Source organism: Python bivittatus, unplaced genomic scaffold (assembly GCF_059951505.1).
Source record: "Python bivittatus isolate LINGU-HERP-01145 unplaced genomic scaffold, Pbiv_v1 ctg000330_np1212, whole genome shotgun sequence".
In the NCBI taxonomy this organism is placed as follows: domain Eukaryota; kingdom Metazoa; phylum Chordata; class Lepidosauria; order Squamata; family Pythonidae; genus Python; species Python bivittatus.
Window position 1 is genome coordinate 49017999 of NW_028277058.1, and position 19406 is coordinate 49037404.

The window sequence follows — 19406 nt, forward strand, 5'->3', positions numbered from 1 at the left end:
CTTAGAGACCTAGGGAGTACATTCACCCAATATGCTCAGCTTGGTTAATTTTAACATTCATTGTTTTTGTGGCTTAATGTGTTGTATAAATCAGACCTATTAGTTTATTCTTCAATTATTATGTGAACCCAGAAATGAATGAATTTGGTAATTAAGGTCAGTGTGTTGTGAATGCAGGCATTGTTCACTTATGTCTCTATTATGGACATAAGAATCTGTGTATGGGTTATCTTTCTATACCTCCCACTTGATAAGCATAGGCCCCTGCGACAACTGGGTCAGTGGAATCTGTCACTCAAATAATTTTACATCAGAATACTTCCTCTCAGCTGATATCATGAAGAAGAGATAGAATTAAGAAGGCTGGAGCTGGTCTCTGGAGAAACCAGCTCCCTAAGAGAGGGAGCTGGTCTTTCCAGCTAAGAGAGGGAGATTTGACTGAAAGGATGTATCTGAAGGAAGTGCTGAGTGTTTCTCCAAGTATATCTTCCAGGAGTCACAGTGACTGGTTTAGATAACAATAACTTCAGTTAAAGAAGACAAGATATAGTTACAGAATAATCTGGACTGGTTAAGTTACAAGGAACCATATCACTTGCTTGGCCAGGAGAATAATCTCAAAATTTTAAGTAAACTGTATTCCCATGAAAATGGAATACTCCAAAAGCCAGGCCTAAAGATTATCAGTAAAAGTGTATCTAAAGAGCAAAAATCTGTTATTACATTTAATACTTTTTAAAATTAACAGCAAGTCTGTTAGTTTAGAAATATGCAAATGTCTGTGGACCTTTTTAAAGTTGAATAATAAATATTACATATTCTTGTTACTAAATGTTACACTATATACTGAATCTATGGATAATCTCAACACATTCCACTAACTCATGTTACTAAAATAAACAGGAGAATTCCAAGAAATTTGGTGTTGGTAACAATACCAGGAGGGATCTTATATAACTCATTAAAGGAACATATTCCACATTATTTCTTAAGATATACCAAACAACCTACAAGTATTTGACAGCCCAGTCATTCAGTTAACAAGGCTGAATGTGCTTTGCTTGCTTAATGATGGTCATTGTGGTGAATATTAGGACACAAATTATTTCTGGTCTAATTCTATCATATGTGGGTTCTATTGTAATTCATCTGGAACATTAATCATAATTAACTTCACCTCTGCCCAACAGACTTGTTGGATGGGAACATGTGTTCTATAAATAAACACAATTGGTGCCTTCGTAAGCTATATCCAAACAAATTATGGTTTAACATGATGGCCCAGTTTACACAATGTGCTACTATAATGGCTGGGTTCTCACAATACACTGAACAACAAACTTCCTAGCCCCATTTATTATTATATTATTATTAACAACAATTATTATCTTAACCACTTTGGGCGGCTCATAACAATAAAAGAAATTACAATAAAATCAATAAAACATAAAAAAATAAAGATAAAAGATGGCAGGCATGATGAAGTGATTCTAACTCTCCCAGTTTTATAAGAGAGAGAGAGGAGGAGGAGGAGAAATAAGTTAATTCTTCATTATAGGAGGAGTCAGTTGTGTAATTCTGTCTAAGTATTGAAAGATTTGCAGGAAGGGATTATTAGAGATCATAGTTCTCAAACTCTTAAGATTAGTTCTCACAACTTGCTTAGAAAAGATTTTATAACCAATAGTTGACCAAACAAACCACAGTGATTGGGTTCACAAAATACACGAAGTCACAAACAAGGAAACCCCCAAGTTTTAACTTGGAATGTGGCTTGTTTTAACCATGTTTTTAAAAAAATAAACAGATATTAGGGGGCTCATACAGTATGTTACGCAATAAACTAGGATATACAAGCCGCAATGGCTGGAGTCATACAATTTACCAAATCATAATGCAGTTTGCATGGTCGTAACTTCAATAATTGTTTTTTGGAATTCATGTATTATGGTTTAGCCTATTGTGTGAATCCAGTCCATTTTGATTTATGCAGTAAACTATAATTGACAAGCCATAGTTTAGCACAATGTGTGAACATAGCCTGTATTTTCCCAGGGGAAACATATGTTAACCTTATGAAAAATTAGTCTCCTCATCAAAAAAGAATTCTTCGAAGGGAAACAGTAGAATTTTGACAGGCTTTGATTCATTCTGATTATCATTATAGTTGCCAAAAGTTCACCAGCCTTTGTTAGAGAAGAAAGTGGCAACTTTTCCCTCCCTTAGGGAAGATTCCAATTCTTCAATTAGCCCTTTTAAGGGGACATTCTCTCTGATTAATTCTCCAGGAACAAAATCTTTATCCTATGGTCTACACTAATTTGGATGCTAGAGTTTCCTCTGTCAATCTTTGCTGCTACCTAGAGGTTGTCTGGATGTTGACAGCCCAGATCTACTAGCCTTACACATTATAATTACAATGCTGCAATTGCAGTGTTTCACATATGAAACACTGGTCACATAGTTAATTGCATACTTACTGAATACATTCATTCTGTTTTATAAATGGCATTATCATATATTCCTTAAATGTGGTTGAACAAGGGACTTAATTTCAACAGGAAATTCTTGAATTCGTAATGAGACTCTCTCAGATCCAATTTCTATTTCTCCGGTTTCCTAATACTATGACAGTTGGTCTGTGTTACTGGAGTGAATAAGACTACATCGGCCTGTGATACCAATACTGTTAATACCTCTTACAAATGTCAAGACAGATTTAGGAATCAAACAATCTTTTCCATAGGTACCTGTCTAATAGGATTGTACACTGTGTTTAAATAAATAAATTTAGAATAGCTGCTTTTAAGGTGAGTGAGAATAATTCAAATGAGCCTTCAAGCTGAAAAGTACATATTTTACTATGTACACACTTAACAAAAAAGAAAAATGTTTTATTTTGTCAATCACAGACTGGTTAGACGTGATGGCTCTGAACTGGGTTCATAGTGGGTTAGAATAAGGGATCAACAGCATCACTGTTCTAATCACCTGATCCATCTTGTAGCGTGCAAATTGTTACACACTGGCCGATTTGCAGACACCCACATGAATTACATGTTGGGTGGTGACCTAGCAATCAGACAGACATATGTGGGAGCAATTTGGGGGAACAATTCCCTTAAGAGAATCAGATTCTGATCTTTGTGCAATAATCCAGGACTCTCTTCTCTTTCCTCGTAGTCCCAGTAGTTTATTATCTTTCTAGTATTAATTGAATTCTTCAACCAACAGAAGTACAAGACACAGATTTCCCATGAACCAAGATCCACCAGGCTGAGCTTCTCTGTAATGAATCACAGCAATGTAAATATAAGTATCTCAAAGCCTGGGCCTGTTCTGACAACACAGGAGAATCTATCAAGAGGAGTGGAGCCGTTGGAGAGGATAACTCAAAAGAAAGCAAAATTAATGAGGGCAAATTTCACAGAATTCTTTGAAACGAGGTCCCATAATTCTCACATGCCATATTCACAGACCATATGAATTGTTCATTTATTTGAATGTAGATACTTGATGACAACGTAGAGCTAGAGTAGTTCATTAATTTCTGTAACCCATAGTGGAGAGGAGCCTTCAGTCAGGTTCCAGAAAAGGAATTTTGTATTGAAACAATGTAAATTGAATACACATTAAAAATTAGGAGGCTTTTCACTTTCTTATTTTTTAGTTTATAGCTCATTGAATCAAGCAAGAGTTGTAAAGAGACTGTTACATACAACCTGAAAACTATATTCTGCTAATCCATATTCAGGAACTGTGTACAATGTCAGAAACACCCAAAAATAGGTGTTAAATGATACAGGTCTTGCAAGATCTCAAGTAAGGATACTGCAGTCTCATGGGTGAGCTCATGAGATTTTTGCATTTAAAAAAATTAAAATAAAAAATGCTTAATTTGGGGTTCCACAAGAGCCAATTGTATTGTCAGCTTAAATCTTTTATAATTTATCTATTGACAGCCATCCTAAGCTTGTTGTAGTTTTAGGAATGTCCATGGTTATATAGGATTTTCAGGGTTTAATCCATATCTTACCTGTTGACATATGAAAGGGACTTTTACCAGATTAGCACTTATTTGGCACTAAAGTTATACTGTGGGTCATATTGTAGAATTGGTAGTCCTTCAGTTGAAGAAGTTTTAACAATGTTGTTTATGTGCTGTCACTTTTAAAAAATATGGACCGTGTTTTCATTGCATCAAATAAAAGGGTATAAGGATTCATACTTCCATGGTAATTATATTGCCATTACTTTTTTAACCAGACATTTTATTTCAGTATCTTCTTTGTTTGTGCAGGATATGGAAGCTGGAGTGAACTGGCCAGAGCCCTGGAAGGCCAAAACAAACCAAGAGTTGATCCAGGTCTTCAGTTCTCTTTACCCATAAAGACAAACTTTCAGGTAAACAGCTTTATGTGGGTTAAGAAATGTTCTTAAACATATTCAGTGTTGAAGTATGTCAATAAAGCCATGCATTAAAAAAATACATCCGACAAATTACCAAAAGAAAAGGGAAAAAAAAGGAATCATGTTCACATTAAACAGATAAAACTCAACTTTCTCTATTGGATGCAATTAAAATAGCTGCACAGAGCTCCTATTGATGGCTATTATGTAATTATCACACATCAGGTAAATCCAGCAGGGGCCGAAAGCAAACCGTTCCCTGCCACAACACCAGGCATAAGTTGTTTTCAGACCTTTTTGGACTAGCTTAGTTCTTCATTGTTGAGTTTGAAAAGACAGATATATTTTGCTGGAAGATAAGATATTTTCTTACCTCCCAGCTTTATAGTAAGGGTAGGCTACACATCAAAATGAATATGGCACCTTCTTCTTCTTCTTCTTCTTCTTCTTCTTCTTCTTCTTCTTCTTCTTCTTCTTCTTCTTCTTCTTCTTCTTCTTCTTCTTCTTCTTCTTCTTCTTCTTCTTCTTCTTCTTCTTCTTCTTTCCTCTTAGTTGCCTAAACTGTAGTAAAGATAAAGGAAGAAGCCTAACCAGAGTTAGCAGCTGGTAGCTATATTTGCATTTGCCCAGAGACAGTTGGCTCAGGTTCCAAATATAAGGCAGTATTTTCAGAGAGGAATGGAGCATTTCAACCATTTTGACCTCATAATCTTCATTATTTTCATTTTATTGAATGCTCAGCATAGTTAACTTATTTCCCAAGATAAACAGAAAATGAAAAGCATGATATCACAAATGGGAGATTCTAAATACTGAAATGCTGATGGCACAACTGCAAACTGTGTTCTGTGAAAACTAAAAATGAGCAGTGGGTGATTAAACATGGTAATGAGCTGTGCAGGGGACTTACTCAAGAGGAAACTGAAAATGATCATGGATGGGTGAAAGAAGGAGGAAATAAAAGTCAAATACACAGGTATAGGAGGGGGATAACTGGCTTAGTCATGGTACTTGTGAAAAAGATGTTATGATTGCAAATTAAATATGAGCCAGTAGTGTGATATGGCTGGAGAAAAAAAAAGGAAAATTTTAGCATTATAATAGGATATAATTTCCAAATAACAGAAAGTAGTAACTCCATTCCAGGTTGCATTGGCCAGTTCCTACCTCAAGTACTTTGTTCAATTCTGGACACCACACTTTAGGAAGGACCTAGAGCAATGTTTCTCAACCTTGGCAACTTTAAGATGGGTAGACTTCAACTCCCAGAATTCCTCAGCCAGCTTGGCTGGGGAATTCTGGAAGTTGAAGTCCACCCATCTTAAAGTTGCCAAGGTTGAGAAACACTGATCTAGAGAGACTGGAACAGCTTCAGAGAAGCATAACAAAACATGAAACTAAGATCTAGGAAGATAGCTGAGTAAGTTTAACCTTGAGGAAAAATGATGTCAAAGAATGTCACATAAGTCAAGACCAACTCTCTCTCATTCCAGAATGCAAAATAATATATTTACTTGCTAGAAGGCAGATTCCAACCAAAACTTCCTAATACTTTAATTGGAGCAATTTCATAAGGCACAGTCCAAGCCTGTGCTGCTCAGTGTTTTAATGAAGAATCTGGATGAAGATGTGGATGAGTTGTTTATCAAACTGGCAAGTTACTCAAATGTAGGAGTTGGCTAAAGGTTTAGAAGGCAGTACCAGGATCCAAAACAACCTTGACTAGCTGGAACATTTGTTCAAAATGAAGATGAAATTATATAGACGTAAATGTAATATATATTTAAATATAAATAATTGATGAGAAATATGATGGCAGTCCTTAAATGCTGAATCTCTAAGGTATTTGCAAAACATGGAGAAGGTTGTTCTTGGCTATTCCAGATGGCAGAGTTAAGGGATGAAAATTGCAGGGAAGTAGATTTCAGCTAAATATTAGAAGAAGCGTCCCAGTAGGGACAGTGAAACTCTCTGACAGTGGAACAAATGACCTCTGAAGATCATGGGCTCTTCTTCACTGGGAGAAAGCAAGACAATCATCTCTCAGGAATATTGTAGAATCATCCTAAATTGCAGACCCCGATTTGATCAAATTGATTACATGAATTCCAGGATCCCTTTCAAATCATTGGCTGAGTTCTCATATTGTACTAAAGAAAGCTAAAATAGCATTTGATAGTTTCTTAGCCTGCCGCATCAATTAAACCATCACATGAAGCCTTCATATGATTTAGTAATTATGTCTCACTATCCCAGGTTTAACATTTTGCATGTTGGATAAACCTAGCCAAAACATTTCCAAGAAATGTAAGGTTTTTTTCTAAAAACAATTCTCTGTACTTCATCAGTTGGGACTGTAATGACCACAGGATTTTTTATTCATTGACCTGTGTTTAAATTAGCTAGACAGTCTTTCTTATTGATACAACTTCTACATCATGCAGTCTCTGATAGATCTTGGAAAAACATTTGTGTACAAATTTAGCATTTCCTAACACCTGTAAATCTTCTTATATACTGTGTTCAGCTGCACAAAACCCTCAACTTTTTTGTTTCTCCCTTTGATGAATTTAGAACCAAACACACCAAAGAAGCTGGAGCAATAGGACCAGTTCTGCAACACTGGACAACACTGTTTCCTGGAACCCCAAGGTTAATCTACATAAAAAAAATCTCTTGGCTGTAAAGTTGTATAGCTACAATATACACAACTTTTTATATGTTTTGTGTGAATCACCCAGAGTTCCGCCATTGGGGGGAGATGGGCGGGGGAGAAATTCAATAAATAAAATAAAAATAAAATATACAAAAAACCTCCTAGCTATAAAGTTGTCTCTGGAAATATGGGCAGAAGTACAAACTGAAAATTCTGGAGAATGTAGTTAATGCAATCCAAAAACATCCCTCCAAGAGTCTTAATTCATGTCCCACCTACGGAAATCCTTTGTAAGATTCTTCTCCCCAGTGGTTACTAATTCAGCTTTTTTACCAGTAACAAGAAAACTGAATTCCATTGGTTATACAGCTTGTTTGGTTTGTTCCTTCATCTTAAATTTCTGTTAATATTTGCAGTGCTTTATAGTTACATGAACAATGCGTATTTCTTCACAAACCACTTACAGGGAGATCCGTGATCTCTTTGTTGTTTTCTCCCCACTTGTCTAAGTATTTTATTGCATAGTGAACCTTATTACTTAAAAAGGGGCCAGGAAGGTAATAGGCAATTGTTTTAATCTCACATTTGAGTGATACTTTGAAAAAAAGGTGTGTGTTTCTGGCTGATTTATATAAAAAAAAGTTTTCAACATGTTTTGTAGCAACCAAGCATCTGTGATGGAAGATGTGGAGACTTTTTGTTTTATTTTGTTTTTTCTCTTCTTGCCACTTAGCCATTTTTGGGTGTAGAAAATTAGGAGAAAGGGCTGATATTGAAAGATCATTAGTGTATAAAGTGAACATACCTTTGGGGCAAGATAATTTATGTGGCGCCCAGAGTAGCTGGGAGTCGGGTGGCATATAAATTTAATAAATTATTATTATTATAAGATAAGACATAAGATTATAGTTAAAGGAACTTTATTCAATTCTCTTTCTAGTATTTTGTGATCGGTTGAAAGACTGGAATTAAATATTCCTATATTTGCAGATGTATTTGTCCCAAAATGGTTTTAGTGCAACCAGTTGGCTATGCTGGCTCAGAATTCTGGAAGTTACAGTCCCAATGCATTTGGGGTTGCCAGGTGGGGAAAGCATGGTCTGTATTTTACATTAGTTTCCCACCCCTTGAATGTTACATGTCTTTCTTCGCCACTATGGATTTCAGTTCACTTTCAAAGCTTGTTCCCATGATAACCTAAATTGGTATTCTCCAACCAAGTCCCACCAGATGTATTGAGCACCAGATTAGGGAAGCTTAGTCTAGCTACCTGTAAATATGTCCTTCATCATAGTTCAACATCCTACATGTTTCAAAAACTGCAAATTATACCTGACCTTTTATATAAAAACCTTTAAGGTCAGAATTTTTGTTAGTACTTAGATCAGCACTGGAACAACTTAGAAGTCTTCCAAATTAGACTGGGAGTTTAAAAAGGGAATCTCTATCTCATAAGCTGTAAGTGAAATTGAGTTCTCATATTTATCCAAGGTTAAGTTACAGAAAGCAGTATTTATTCAGGATGCTGCAGGCCAGAGATAAGTAATTTTGGGGTCATGTCAGAATATTTGTAGTTTTGAGAGTAATATTTGTAGTTTTGGGAGTAAATTGTGGGTGCTTCAGAAATAGATGTTATGGAGTTAGGGACTGGCAATTTCCAACTAATGCACTGTGCTACAACTGACTAAGATTGCCTACAGACCTATTTTGAGCCTAGAGATATTTTTTATAAATAAAAATGTAGAAGCTAGAGCTTTGCTTTGCACTATGCCAGCTTCTCATTTCCTTATTTCTAGTGAATGAAAGTGATGTTTATAAACTTAAAAGGGAGGACAGGGAATCTGATAGATGCCAAAAAAAAGGCATCCATGAGCAATTGGTGTCTATGAACATTATATTGACTATCCCTGTTGCAGATATGTTTATTAAAGTGCAGGTCTTAATCATATCCTTAAATGCTGTCCTGAACTGAAATTTGAAACTTGAGTGCCTCTTTCATCCTCCTCTTGTAACAGAACCATGGATAGTACTAAAAGATGCATTATTTAATTCTATAAAAAATCTTGGGCTTCTTTTTATGTTTTGAATTGCTGTAACTAAAGACAGCAGAAGAGTTTGTTCCTCAGATTTCTTACATAATAGTTTCACAAGTACATGGTTTCCGTTGCATCTATTGTGGCTTAAAATTATGTGAAAGTAATCTAAAGCAGTATATATACAAGCTTCAGTGGGTAGAATCTTAAAAATATTGTTCTAAACATTCTTTAAGCACCAACACAATGTCTCCATTCTTCCAGGCTCCTTGTCGTCTAATTTATCTTCATTGGCATTTTCACATTCTCCATACTACATACAGCTGATTTGCTCCAGAGATAGTGAACTGCCAGACCATTTTTTTTAAAAAAAGGACAAAGCTTTTCCTTTCTTCCTTCATAGCAACTATGGGGTTGAAAAGGGCCATTCCCAACAAGTTATGAGGGTTGCTTTGTTATATCTCACTTAGCGTCAATTAGTCTCTCTTTCACCATGCATTACCAACTCTCCCCATGTGTTACGCTCCACAGATCATGAGCAGCTGAGAATGGGCATCTTGAGATTGCTGGCAATGTAGCCTTGCTTGGTGGTTGGGGAACACGTTCACATTCCTTTCAGTGTATGTGTATGTATGTATGTATGTATGTATGTATGTATGTATATGATAAGAACTAATACAAACTAACATAAAGTAAGGAAGAAAAAAGAGGAATAAATCAAAGAGAAAGGTAAAAGAGCAAGAAAGGAAAAGAAAGTCAAAGAAAAATAGGGGAAAAAAAGATACAAAGAAGTGGCTTCTGATCTTCTTTACAGCAGTTATAAATACAATTATAAATTTACCTCTTTCTCTAAAGTTAAAACATGACTCTCTTCTTTCTATAATCTATCCTGTCTAATCATCAAAACCATAAATCGTAGGTTCTTTTTTTTTTTTTTTTTGCTGTTTTATGAAAAAGTCCATAAGGGGTTTCCAGTCAGCAATAAATGTTGATATCATCTTTTCTCTGATCAAAGAAGTCAATTTGGCCATCAGTGAGACAATACTTTCTAAGGGATGGAGGACGAACGAATAACCCACACTATATGACAAGATAGCCAAAAAAAAAAAAGTATTTTGTTAATCCCCTAGCTTTACTCAGCACTATGTAGCCAAGTTTTGCTTCAGCACATTCACACACCCATACTTTCGCTCTCAGATATTCACCAGACCCCACCAGGCAACTGGCCGAGGAGCCTAAGAGGGGAAGAAATGAGCTGCAGCTTCTGATGTTGTATGTACTGTACAGGCAGTCCCCAGTTTAAGGACGAGTTCTGTTCCCAAGGTCTGTCCTGAAGTCAAATTTGTATGTAAGTCGGAACAGTATTATTGTATAATACTGCATAAGTAGTATTGTGTAATGAACTCGAACCATTGGGTATTTATCTCGTATCATTGTGCATTTAACTCACATTTTGCTACAATAGGTTCTGTTCTTAACTATGGGTCATCCTTAAACCAGGCGTTCTTAACCCGGGGACTACCTGTACATGTGTTGTTCTCCCCAGCTAATTTCCTCTCTGATCCTCCTTTTTGTAGCAGTCAGTGTCCTTCCTGACTCAGCTGCACGTCACTGGTTATTGGACTTCTTGCTGGGATAAGTCTTGCTTGTTTGAGTGATTTTCACTTAGTGGCTGGCTTCCAGACTGGTCTGGTTTCAAACCAGGTCACTTATTGGTCTTCACAGGTCCAGGGCCACATTTCTTAGATTGCTTTGTTCTTTACTTGCTTCATTACTCTGCTTGTTGTTTTCTTTCTCTTTCCTTTCCTCAGTAGGTCAGGTTACTGACTTCAGATAGAGTCCATAATATTCACAAGAGATTTAGATGCTACATTTCTATGCTGGGGATCTGCAGGGAAGAGAAGAGAGAATGGTCATGTGGAGCTTGGATGCAGCTTGTAGAAGAGTAGAATGAAGAAAAAAAAAGCAGAGCTGGGAAGAGTCAATATCCCAGTGGGTGATGGCAAACTATAGATACTGTCTTGAAATACTGTATGGTGGTACCTCAGTTCACGAACTTAATTTGTTCCACGACTGCAGTCGCGAACCGAATTGGTCGTGAACCGAATCAAATTTTCCCATAAGGTTCAATGTAAATACGGTTAATCCATTCTGACCCCTACGAATGTGGTCGCCAACCAATTTTGGTCGCCAACCGAATCAAATTTTCCCATAAGGTTCAATGTAAATACGGTTAATCCGTTCTGAACCATATGTATTTTTTTTTAAACCACAAAAATATGAAACCAAGTACAGTACAGTACAGTATGAAGAGAGAGAACACTAACCTTGCTTGAGGCGACTTCTGGCATGGAGGACAGGAAGGCAGGTGGGGAGGCAGTTATTGTTTGGAGGGAGAGTCCCCCTCCAAAAGGACATCGGGGAGATCTCCTTCAGGGGTTTCCTCTCTTCTTTGTCTCTTAGCTGCAGGCTGAGTTTTGGCGAAAAATCTGTCTAATGTCACTTGTTTTTTCCTGCACTGCATAATCCTCTGGAAATGAAAGACCAGTAGTGGCTTAATCTTCAGCTCGGCGCTTGCGTTTGCACACAGCAAAAGGGTCAATCTGTCCTTCATGGGCTTGTGCCCCGGCAGTGCCTTTTCCTCCTGCGTGATATAGGTTCTGTTTGGCATCTTCTTCCGGAAGAGCCCTGTTTCATCGCAGTTGAACACTTGTTGAGCGACGTATCCTTCCGCCTTCATGAATTCCGTGAATTCTTTCTTGTAGGTTTCTGCAGCAGCCTTGTCAGAACTGGAAGCCTCACCATGTCTTGTCACACTGCAGATGCCACTTCTCTTGCGGAATTTACCAAACCAGCCTCTGCTGGCTTTAAATTCTTCACTTGTTGTGCTTGTAGAGGGTTTTTTTTGCAGTAAATCACTGTGCAATTTCCTGGCTTTTTCACAGATCATAGCTTCAGTAACTCTATCACCTGCCAGCTGTTTTTCATTCAACTACGCTAACAAAAGTTTTTCCACCTCTTCCAGCACTTGTGTCCTCTGCTTGGTTAACATCGTTACTTCTTTTGCCACATCAGCTCCTTTGATGGCATCTTTATTCTTCAAAATAGTCGAGATTGTCGACTTCGCCATCTGGTACTCCAAGGCCAGATCAGTCACACGAATACCACGCTCATGCTTTTCTACAATTTCCTTCTTCAATTCAATGGTTATTTTCTTCAAAACCTTATTCTTACCATTCTTGCTCTGCACTTTCTTTTTACCACCATGTTTGCTCTGCACTTTCTTTGGAGCCATGCTAAAAAGCACCCCAAAAAGCTTCACAGCCAGGGTCTGTCTGCAACCGCGATCTCGCCTACAGGAAGCCACGACCACGTGTCACAGCAGGGAAAATGGCCGCGGGTCATGTTCGTCACCCGATGCGGAGTTCACGAACGGAAGCAAAATTTTGCGAATGGTGCTGTTCGTGAACTGAATTGTTCGTGAACAGAAGCGTTCGTGAACCGAGGTACCACTGTACTAGGAAAAAATATAAGGAGCATAAATGTAATAAATAAAATTTATATTATAGAAGTGGATGTGCATGTTTCAAGGGAATACATTTCTTCATTTTTTACCACAATCTGAAATACACACTAGATTGTTTCCGTATCATAAAGACCTACAACTGTGTCAGTGTTCTGAGGGTCATTTAGAAAATGTGGAATAAAGAAATGTCCTCAGTAACCTTCTTCTCCATTTTTTTTTCTTTTCACAATCGCTTTCTGCTTCAGCAACATGTTGTATGAGTTCCTTATCTCTCTGGAGGGAGCTTGTGACATTAGAAAAGGTTTGGTACGTAGAAGTGATTAGTGATTTGCAGGCAGTACAAGATCTGGCAATTGTTCTCTCACTTTGTTCTGCAAATCTATTCTCCAGATAAAGTGGAACTGGGCATTAGAAGTGATAACTTGGAGTCCATTTTTAAAACAGGATCAAACTATTTGTGCCTCCTGCTTGCAGGCTGATTTGTACATTTCTGATGACTACATGAAACCAGCAGTGCCTACAAATAAAAGTCAGGACACTTCTACACTAGGACTCAATGCCAGCTCAAAACCATGTTCCTAGGGTGTTGGTAATGTCCGTAAGTGGAGCCTGTATATTTTCAGTCCAACTCTAGTGTATCTGAAATTGCAGGAAAAGTAGCTTTTTTTTTTTAACATGATGCAACTCTGTGGAGCTTGCAGGCAATCTTTTTTACCATTTTTAAGAAAGAAACTCTTGTCTCACCCTTCTTCCTGGGCTTCAACTGCCCTAGAAGGTCCTTCAAGGAGAAAGTTAGTTTGACAGCTTTGTAGCTGCCTCTTACAGGAATCACTTGGATTTTATTTTATTTTGTTTTGTTTTTTGCATACAGCTAGACAGAAGTACACAGTTTGAGATAAGGACATTGTTGAATATGAATATACATAACTTTGATTTCCCTTTATCTGGTGTGAGGTGAAGGGAATTTTTTTTTCCTCGAAGACTCTAAGCAGTTCAGCGCATGGCAGTGCTTCTTTGTTCTTATTCTTGGCAATGGAAATTTGGAATAAGATAAGATAATCACAGACTGCTTTTTAAGAAACCAAGGAATGAAAACAGTGGTGTAAAATAATCTACTTACTAATCATTGTTCACCAGAGTAAATTTTTTAGTTGTTTCCTAGCATACATTTAGAACAGATAGAGATTCCAAATCTAGATGGAGATCTCTTAGACGAGACAAGACTTCATAAAGTTCTTCAGTTAAAATTTCCACTGAATTTGGCATAATTCTGGATTTTTGAAATCCCTAGATTATATCCCTGCTTGTATTGTGCCCACTTACCCTTTTAATAAATTGCATATGGTTGTTGCAGCCGTTACCCAGGACAAAGCTGAGTAAGCTATGGAGACTACTGACAACAGGGAATTGCTACTGATCTTAGTGTTAGATAAGTATTTTCAATTATTTGTCTGTCTCCTTCATAATTTACACTTTGTAATATTTGCTTTAGAAAATCATTGGCATATTCCAATAAAATGTTTAGTATAGCTGAAGCTGAACCAAATTGACAAAATAGACACTATCAGGTCATCTCCAGTGTCACTGCATTCAGTACCATATTTAAAGACTTGTTAAAGTCCTTAATAGAATTAGAGGAAGCTGTTCCCATGAACTTCAACATTACTTAGAGGTAATTTCTTACTTATGTGCACCAAATAACTTAATCCCCACACCTTTGGATTTTCATACACAGTTGTACTGCATTTGCCATTCCATATTAATCAAGTTTGCTCTTTAAATCTCTTCTTTCTCCAATCTGCTGTGAGTCCAGCTAAAATTAGAAACTGAAGCCAAAACTAACGGATCCATTCTACTCTAATTACTTATTTGAATGGAGTCAAATAAAGTAATTGAGGAACCAGTGGCTTGGTTCTGCACCAAGAAGAAAGAGAGAGAGAAGTGGGCATGAGCAATTTCTTCAGAGAATGCACTACTTAGATTGAAGAATCAAGGCTAAACAGCATAGTTCTACAGAGATAACCAAGCTTTTATTGATTCATCTGAGCTTTCTGGGGAAATTCCCAGCTAGTACAGGTATAAGACATGCCTACAGACCCAACACTTCTGGAGGAGAGCATGTTGAGGAAATGTGATTTATTATGTTATATATAATACAATAAGGCATATCTATCTATAACTGCAATTCCCAATATTTCCTCAAAATAAGAGCATTATTTTGCCATCCATAGTGTTCAAAGGCCTCCATATAAGACAGAGATTGGCAAGGCAGTACCTTCAGGAACCCAGCACACACAGTTTACCCAATTGGTTTCTGCAGGAACAAATTTGTATCAAACTGAGTTAAGTCAGATTATTGTGTTCCTGTCTAAAATATCCAGATTTGGGGTTCCCACAAAATTTTGGCCATTTTTTTTTTAAGAATCTGTTTTGGTGCTAGGTCCATTTGCAGTACCAATATGGACCACCGGTTGTCCCTAGAGCACAGGGTGGGAATCACAATTTGTAATCATCCATACCAGATTATGTTTTCATGGAGGATGTCATGTAATTTTCCTGAACATCTCATTTACTTTGTAAAGCTTTAGCCATTTAGTTGTAAAATAATGTGTAGGCTATACGGGTATTAGATAACAAGAATTCTTGCATTTTCATGTGTTTGCAGTTCCAAGGTCAAGTCAATCTTCATGTTTTTGAAGATTGGTGTGGTGGATCTATTGAACAATTGAGGAGAAATCTTCACTTTCCTTTGTATCCTCATGTGAGTATCATTTTAGGACCATTGATTGATTATGTGCCATCAAGTTGTTTTCAGCTCCTAGCAACCATATCAATAGATTTTCTCCATGACAATCTGTCCCTAACCTGGTCTTTCAGGTCTTCCAACGGTGCACTCATCACCACTGTAACTGAGTCCAGCCACCCTCACAGGAGGTCATCCTCTCAAAGCATTAGAGTCTTCTTCAGAGAGCTGGGTCTTCATATAATGTGTGAAGTAGGATAACTTGAACCTGTTTAGGCCGATATTCTCCTCTTATACCAAATGATTCTATCTTCCAATAGTAGTTGGGCCCACTTAACTCAGGATTTTCTAAATCATGGTTTGTTGACTAATGACTAGATTCACACAGTTTCACAAATCATTCTAAGCCAGAATGGCTTAGAAATCCCCACAAAACCCACAAAATTAATGGAATTAGTGTAGAGGTGGGCAAGCTTTTCTTATTTGGGAACACATTTAGAAATTTATGTGCATGTCATTTGCATTCCAATTAACTGGCTACCATAAGAGGATTTGTACATTCACAAAGATAGCTCCCACAGTTACCACAAAGAACCACCAGCTTTAAAAAAAAAATGTATAGCAACAGGCCACTCAAAATTGACTTTTGAGTGCAATCAAATAGAGGGAAGTTTTTGCAATACCCATGTTAAAACATCACAAATAAACTAAGTTTTTATTACCTCCCCATGGTCTTGGTTGCTCTTCACTGACTTTCTTACCATCTGCAGTAAGGACATTAAAATCTGCACTTCAGTTCTTGATTAATGATAATTTAGGATGTCTTCTAAATTAATTATGATTATGGTTTTCTGACACAAAATATTTTCATAATTATGATTTGCTCTTGGAATTGTTTCTAGCAAAATATAGGTAAGGCTAATCTTAGTTTATCAGATCTGGACAGCATGAGTTTGAAGAATATGCAAGCAAATATTTCCAAGTATCTTTTGCCTGCATAAGAAACAGAGGCAGGCAAACTGGAATGGGTTCAGGTCTAGGCTTAGGCTAAGCTTGTTCTTAATCTAATTAATTAACCATGGCTTTTGGACATAGTTACTATATTTTTAAACTTAGTTTGTAATAGATTTCTTGTTGGCAAGAATCAGAATTATGGGACTAAAGTCGCTGCTATGGTTGATACTTTGGGATCAGCACTGCCATGTTATATGCAAATTGCACTGAAATTGTGGAGTCCTTGGGGTTCTCTGAGCTTGGTTGTTTTCTTGCAAATGTTTCATTGCCTGGCTAGGTAACATCTTCAGTGCTAGAATGGAGTGGGGTTTGCTCTCTGTTTATATACAGTTGCATGCCCTGCCAGTGTGGGTTTTGTTTTGTTTTATTTTTGTTTTATTTTTTCCCTCTGGTAGTTCTTCGATTAGGGTATTGTTTACTGCTTATTGTATGTCTGGTGATAATCTTGGTGTTAATCTCTGCTTATCTGGGTGATGATTGCTGGTGAGGAGATGTTCTGGTCTTTTGTTTTCCTTTTTATTGTCTCTTTTGAATAGTGTGTAGATGTTGTTTATCTCTATGTGCCTGTTGATGGCTGCCTTGTCTGAATCCCAAGCTTCCAAGAATTCCCTCGCATTTTTGGATTTAGCTTGGTCTAAGATGCTGACAGTTTCCCAGTTGAAACTATGGTTAAGTCTGTCCATGTGTTGTGAGATTAAGGAGTTTTCACTGTGTCTTCTGACTGCTAGTTGGTGTTCATGGATATGCTCTGCTAGTCTTCTGCCTGTCTGTCCTACATAGTGGTTGTTAAGTCCTTACACTGTATGTTGTAGATGACTCCTGTTTTTCCTTCTTGGGCCACTGGGTCTTTTGGTTTACTTAAGATGTTTTGGAGGGCTTTAGTTGGTTTGTGTGCTACAGAGATGCCATGTGGTTGTAATAGTCTGTTGGTGGTTTCTGAGATGTTTCTGATGTGTGGCAGTGTTATCCTTTTCATAGTGTTGGTTGTGTTGCAGTAGGTTGAGTGGTCAGGGACATTTTGATAAAGTTGTGTGGATATACATTTTGTTGGAAGATGTTGTATAGGTGGTCTGTTTCCTTTTTCTGCTGTTCTGGGTTGTTGCAATGCGTTTATGCTTGTTTGAATAATGTTCTTACACAGCTCCTCTTGTGGGAGGTTGGGTTGTTACTTTGGTAATGGAGTACTTGATTAGTATGGGTAGTCTTCTGATAGACTTGGGTTTCTAATCTGCTGTTGTTTCCTCTGCTGATGAGGATGTCCTGGAAGGGTAACATGTTGTTTTCTTCCTCTCTGGTGAGTTTTATTCCTTTGAAGGTGTTGTTGATGGTTTCATGTGTCTTCTGTAGTTGTTCTTTTTTTATTATAACAAAGGTGTCATCTACATACCGGATCTATACTTTAGGTTGTATGTGTGGAAGTGCTATAGTTTCTAGGCGTTGCATAACAATCTCTGCTATGAGTCCTGACAGTGGTGATCCCATGGGTGTGCCTTTGATTTGTTGGTATATTTGTCCATCAGACTGAAAATAGGTAGTGAGGCAGAGATTGATGAGGTCCGTGATTCTGGGTATTTCGATCTGGGTGTATTTGGTTAAGTCGGGTGTGTTGTGCAGTACTGCTGATATGGATTCTTTTGCTAGTTCTGGGTTTGTGGATGTAAAGAGTGCTGTGACATCAAATGAGACCATAATTTCATCTTCATCTATGTGTACATCTTTGATTTTCTGGAGGCACTGTTGATGATAGAATATTCACTTTTCTCTGTGAGATGTCCAAGCTTTTTTGTCAGTTCTTTCACTATGTTGTAGGTTGGAGTCCCTGGTAAAGATACAATTGGTCAGAGAGGTATGTTGGGCTTATGTATTTTTGGTCATCCATAGAAATGTGGGAGGATGGCTCTACTGCTCTTCATCTGCCACGGTTCTTTTGTGATTTGGCCTTTCTTGGCTAGGTCATTAAGGGTTCTCTTGATTAGGTTGTCTACTTTCTGTATTGGGTTGGTATTGACTGGGATGTAGGTTCCTTTGTCCTCTAATGACTTTTTGGCTTTTTGCAAGTATTGTGATTTATCCATAATAACTGTGGTTCGGCCTTTGTCTGCTGGGAGGATGATGATGGTTTGGTCCTTCCTTAGGCTATTAAGGGCTGCTCTGTCCTCTGCTTTGAGTTGGTGCTGATACTGCACTTAAATTGCTTATTGCTTTAAAAACCAAAGATGGTGCTGATAGCAAAACTATATTTGTAAAAATGACTGCCCTTAAACATCTAATTATTCAGGGAGACAGAGCCTGGACATGAAACAACACATGGTTTATGTTGTTTTTTGCCCAGGCTCTGTTTCCTTGAATAGTCCTGATCTTATTTCAGAATTCCTAACCTTTTCTCTTTGTCCTTTTGACTCCACTCCTTTATCTTCCTCCAGCTCAGTTTAATAATTCTAACATTTGCTTTTTCTTATACTTCTAGACACGAACCACTTTGAAGAAGCTAGCAGTATCACCAAAATGGAAAAACTACGGGTTGCGGATATTTGGTTACCTGCATCCATACAAGGATGGTAAGGGAAGAGTAAAATTTGGCTCTATTACAAATCACTTTACCAGAATGGAATAATTTGGATCTGAAGATACTTTCATAGCTTCTTAATAACATTATTTATGTTTGCTTTATATTTGCTACTCCCTTGTCCAGGCCCATATAGGAGTTCAGAGCTGCTGCTGAGTAGAAATGTAGAGCATGGCAGAACGTATCCCATGGATCTAGCATATCCCTCCCTGAGCTACTTGCCAATTCCATCAATTCTTGGAATTTATTTATTATTTGTTTTTATATTGTATTTTAACTGATTTTATCTTCTCTGTAAACTGCCCAGAGTAATTTTTTAACAAGATAGGTAGTGAAAAATGTGATATATACATAAATAAAAATAAATAAATAAATAAATAAATACGCTTAAATCTACTGCATCAAAGTCCTTTTTATTGCAGATCCCTTGTTTGACCCAGGCCTGGACTTAACGCAGG

At 37.3% G+C, this 19406-nt stretch overlaps 1 protein-coding gene across 2 annotated transcripts in view; it reads left to right on the forward strand.

Annotated features, from left to right (window-relative positions):
- The window catches only part of B4GALNT3 (beta-1,4-N-acetyl-galactosaminyltransferase 3), a 108335-nt gene that overhangs the window by 60088 nt on the left and 28841 nt on the right, over positions 1-19406 (forward strand). Inside the window, exons 2-5 of one of the 2 annotated variants that reach the window (XM_088141223.1) lie at positions 4301-4404; positions 6985-7062; positions 15291-15386; positions 18850-18940. In XM_088141223.1, the coding sequence (XP_087997349.1) occupies positions 4301-4404; positions 6985-7062; positions 15291-15386; positions 18850-18940 (369 nt within the window). The remainder of the gene's footprint in view (positions 1-4300; positions 4405-6984; positions 7063-15290; positions 15387-18849; positions 18941-19406) is intronic. The other variant, XM_088141224.1, reaches the window with a different exon arrangement.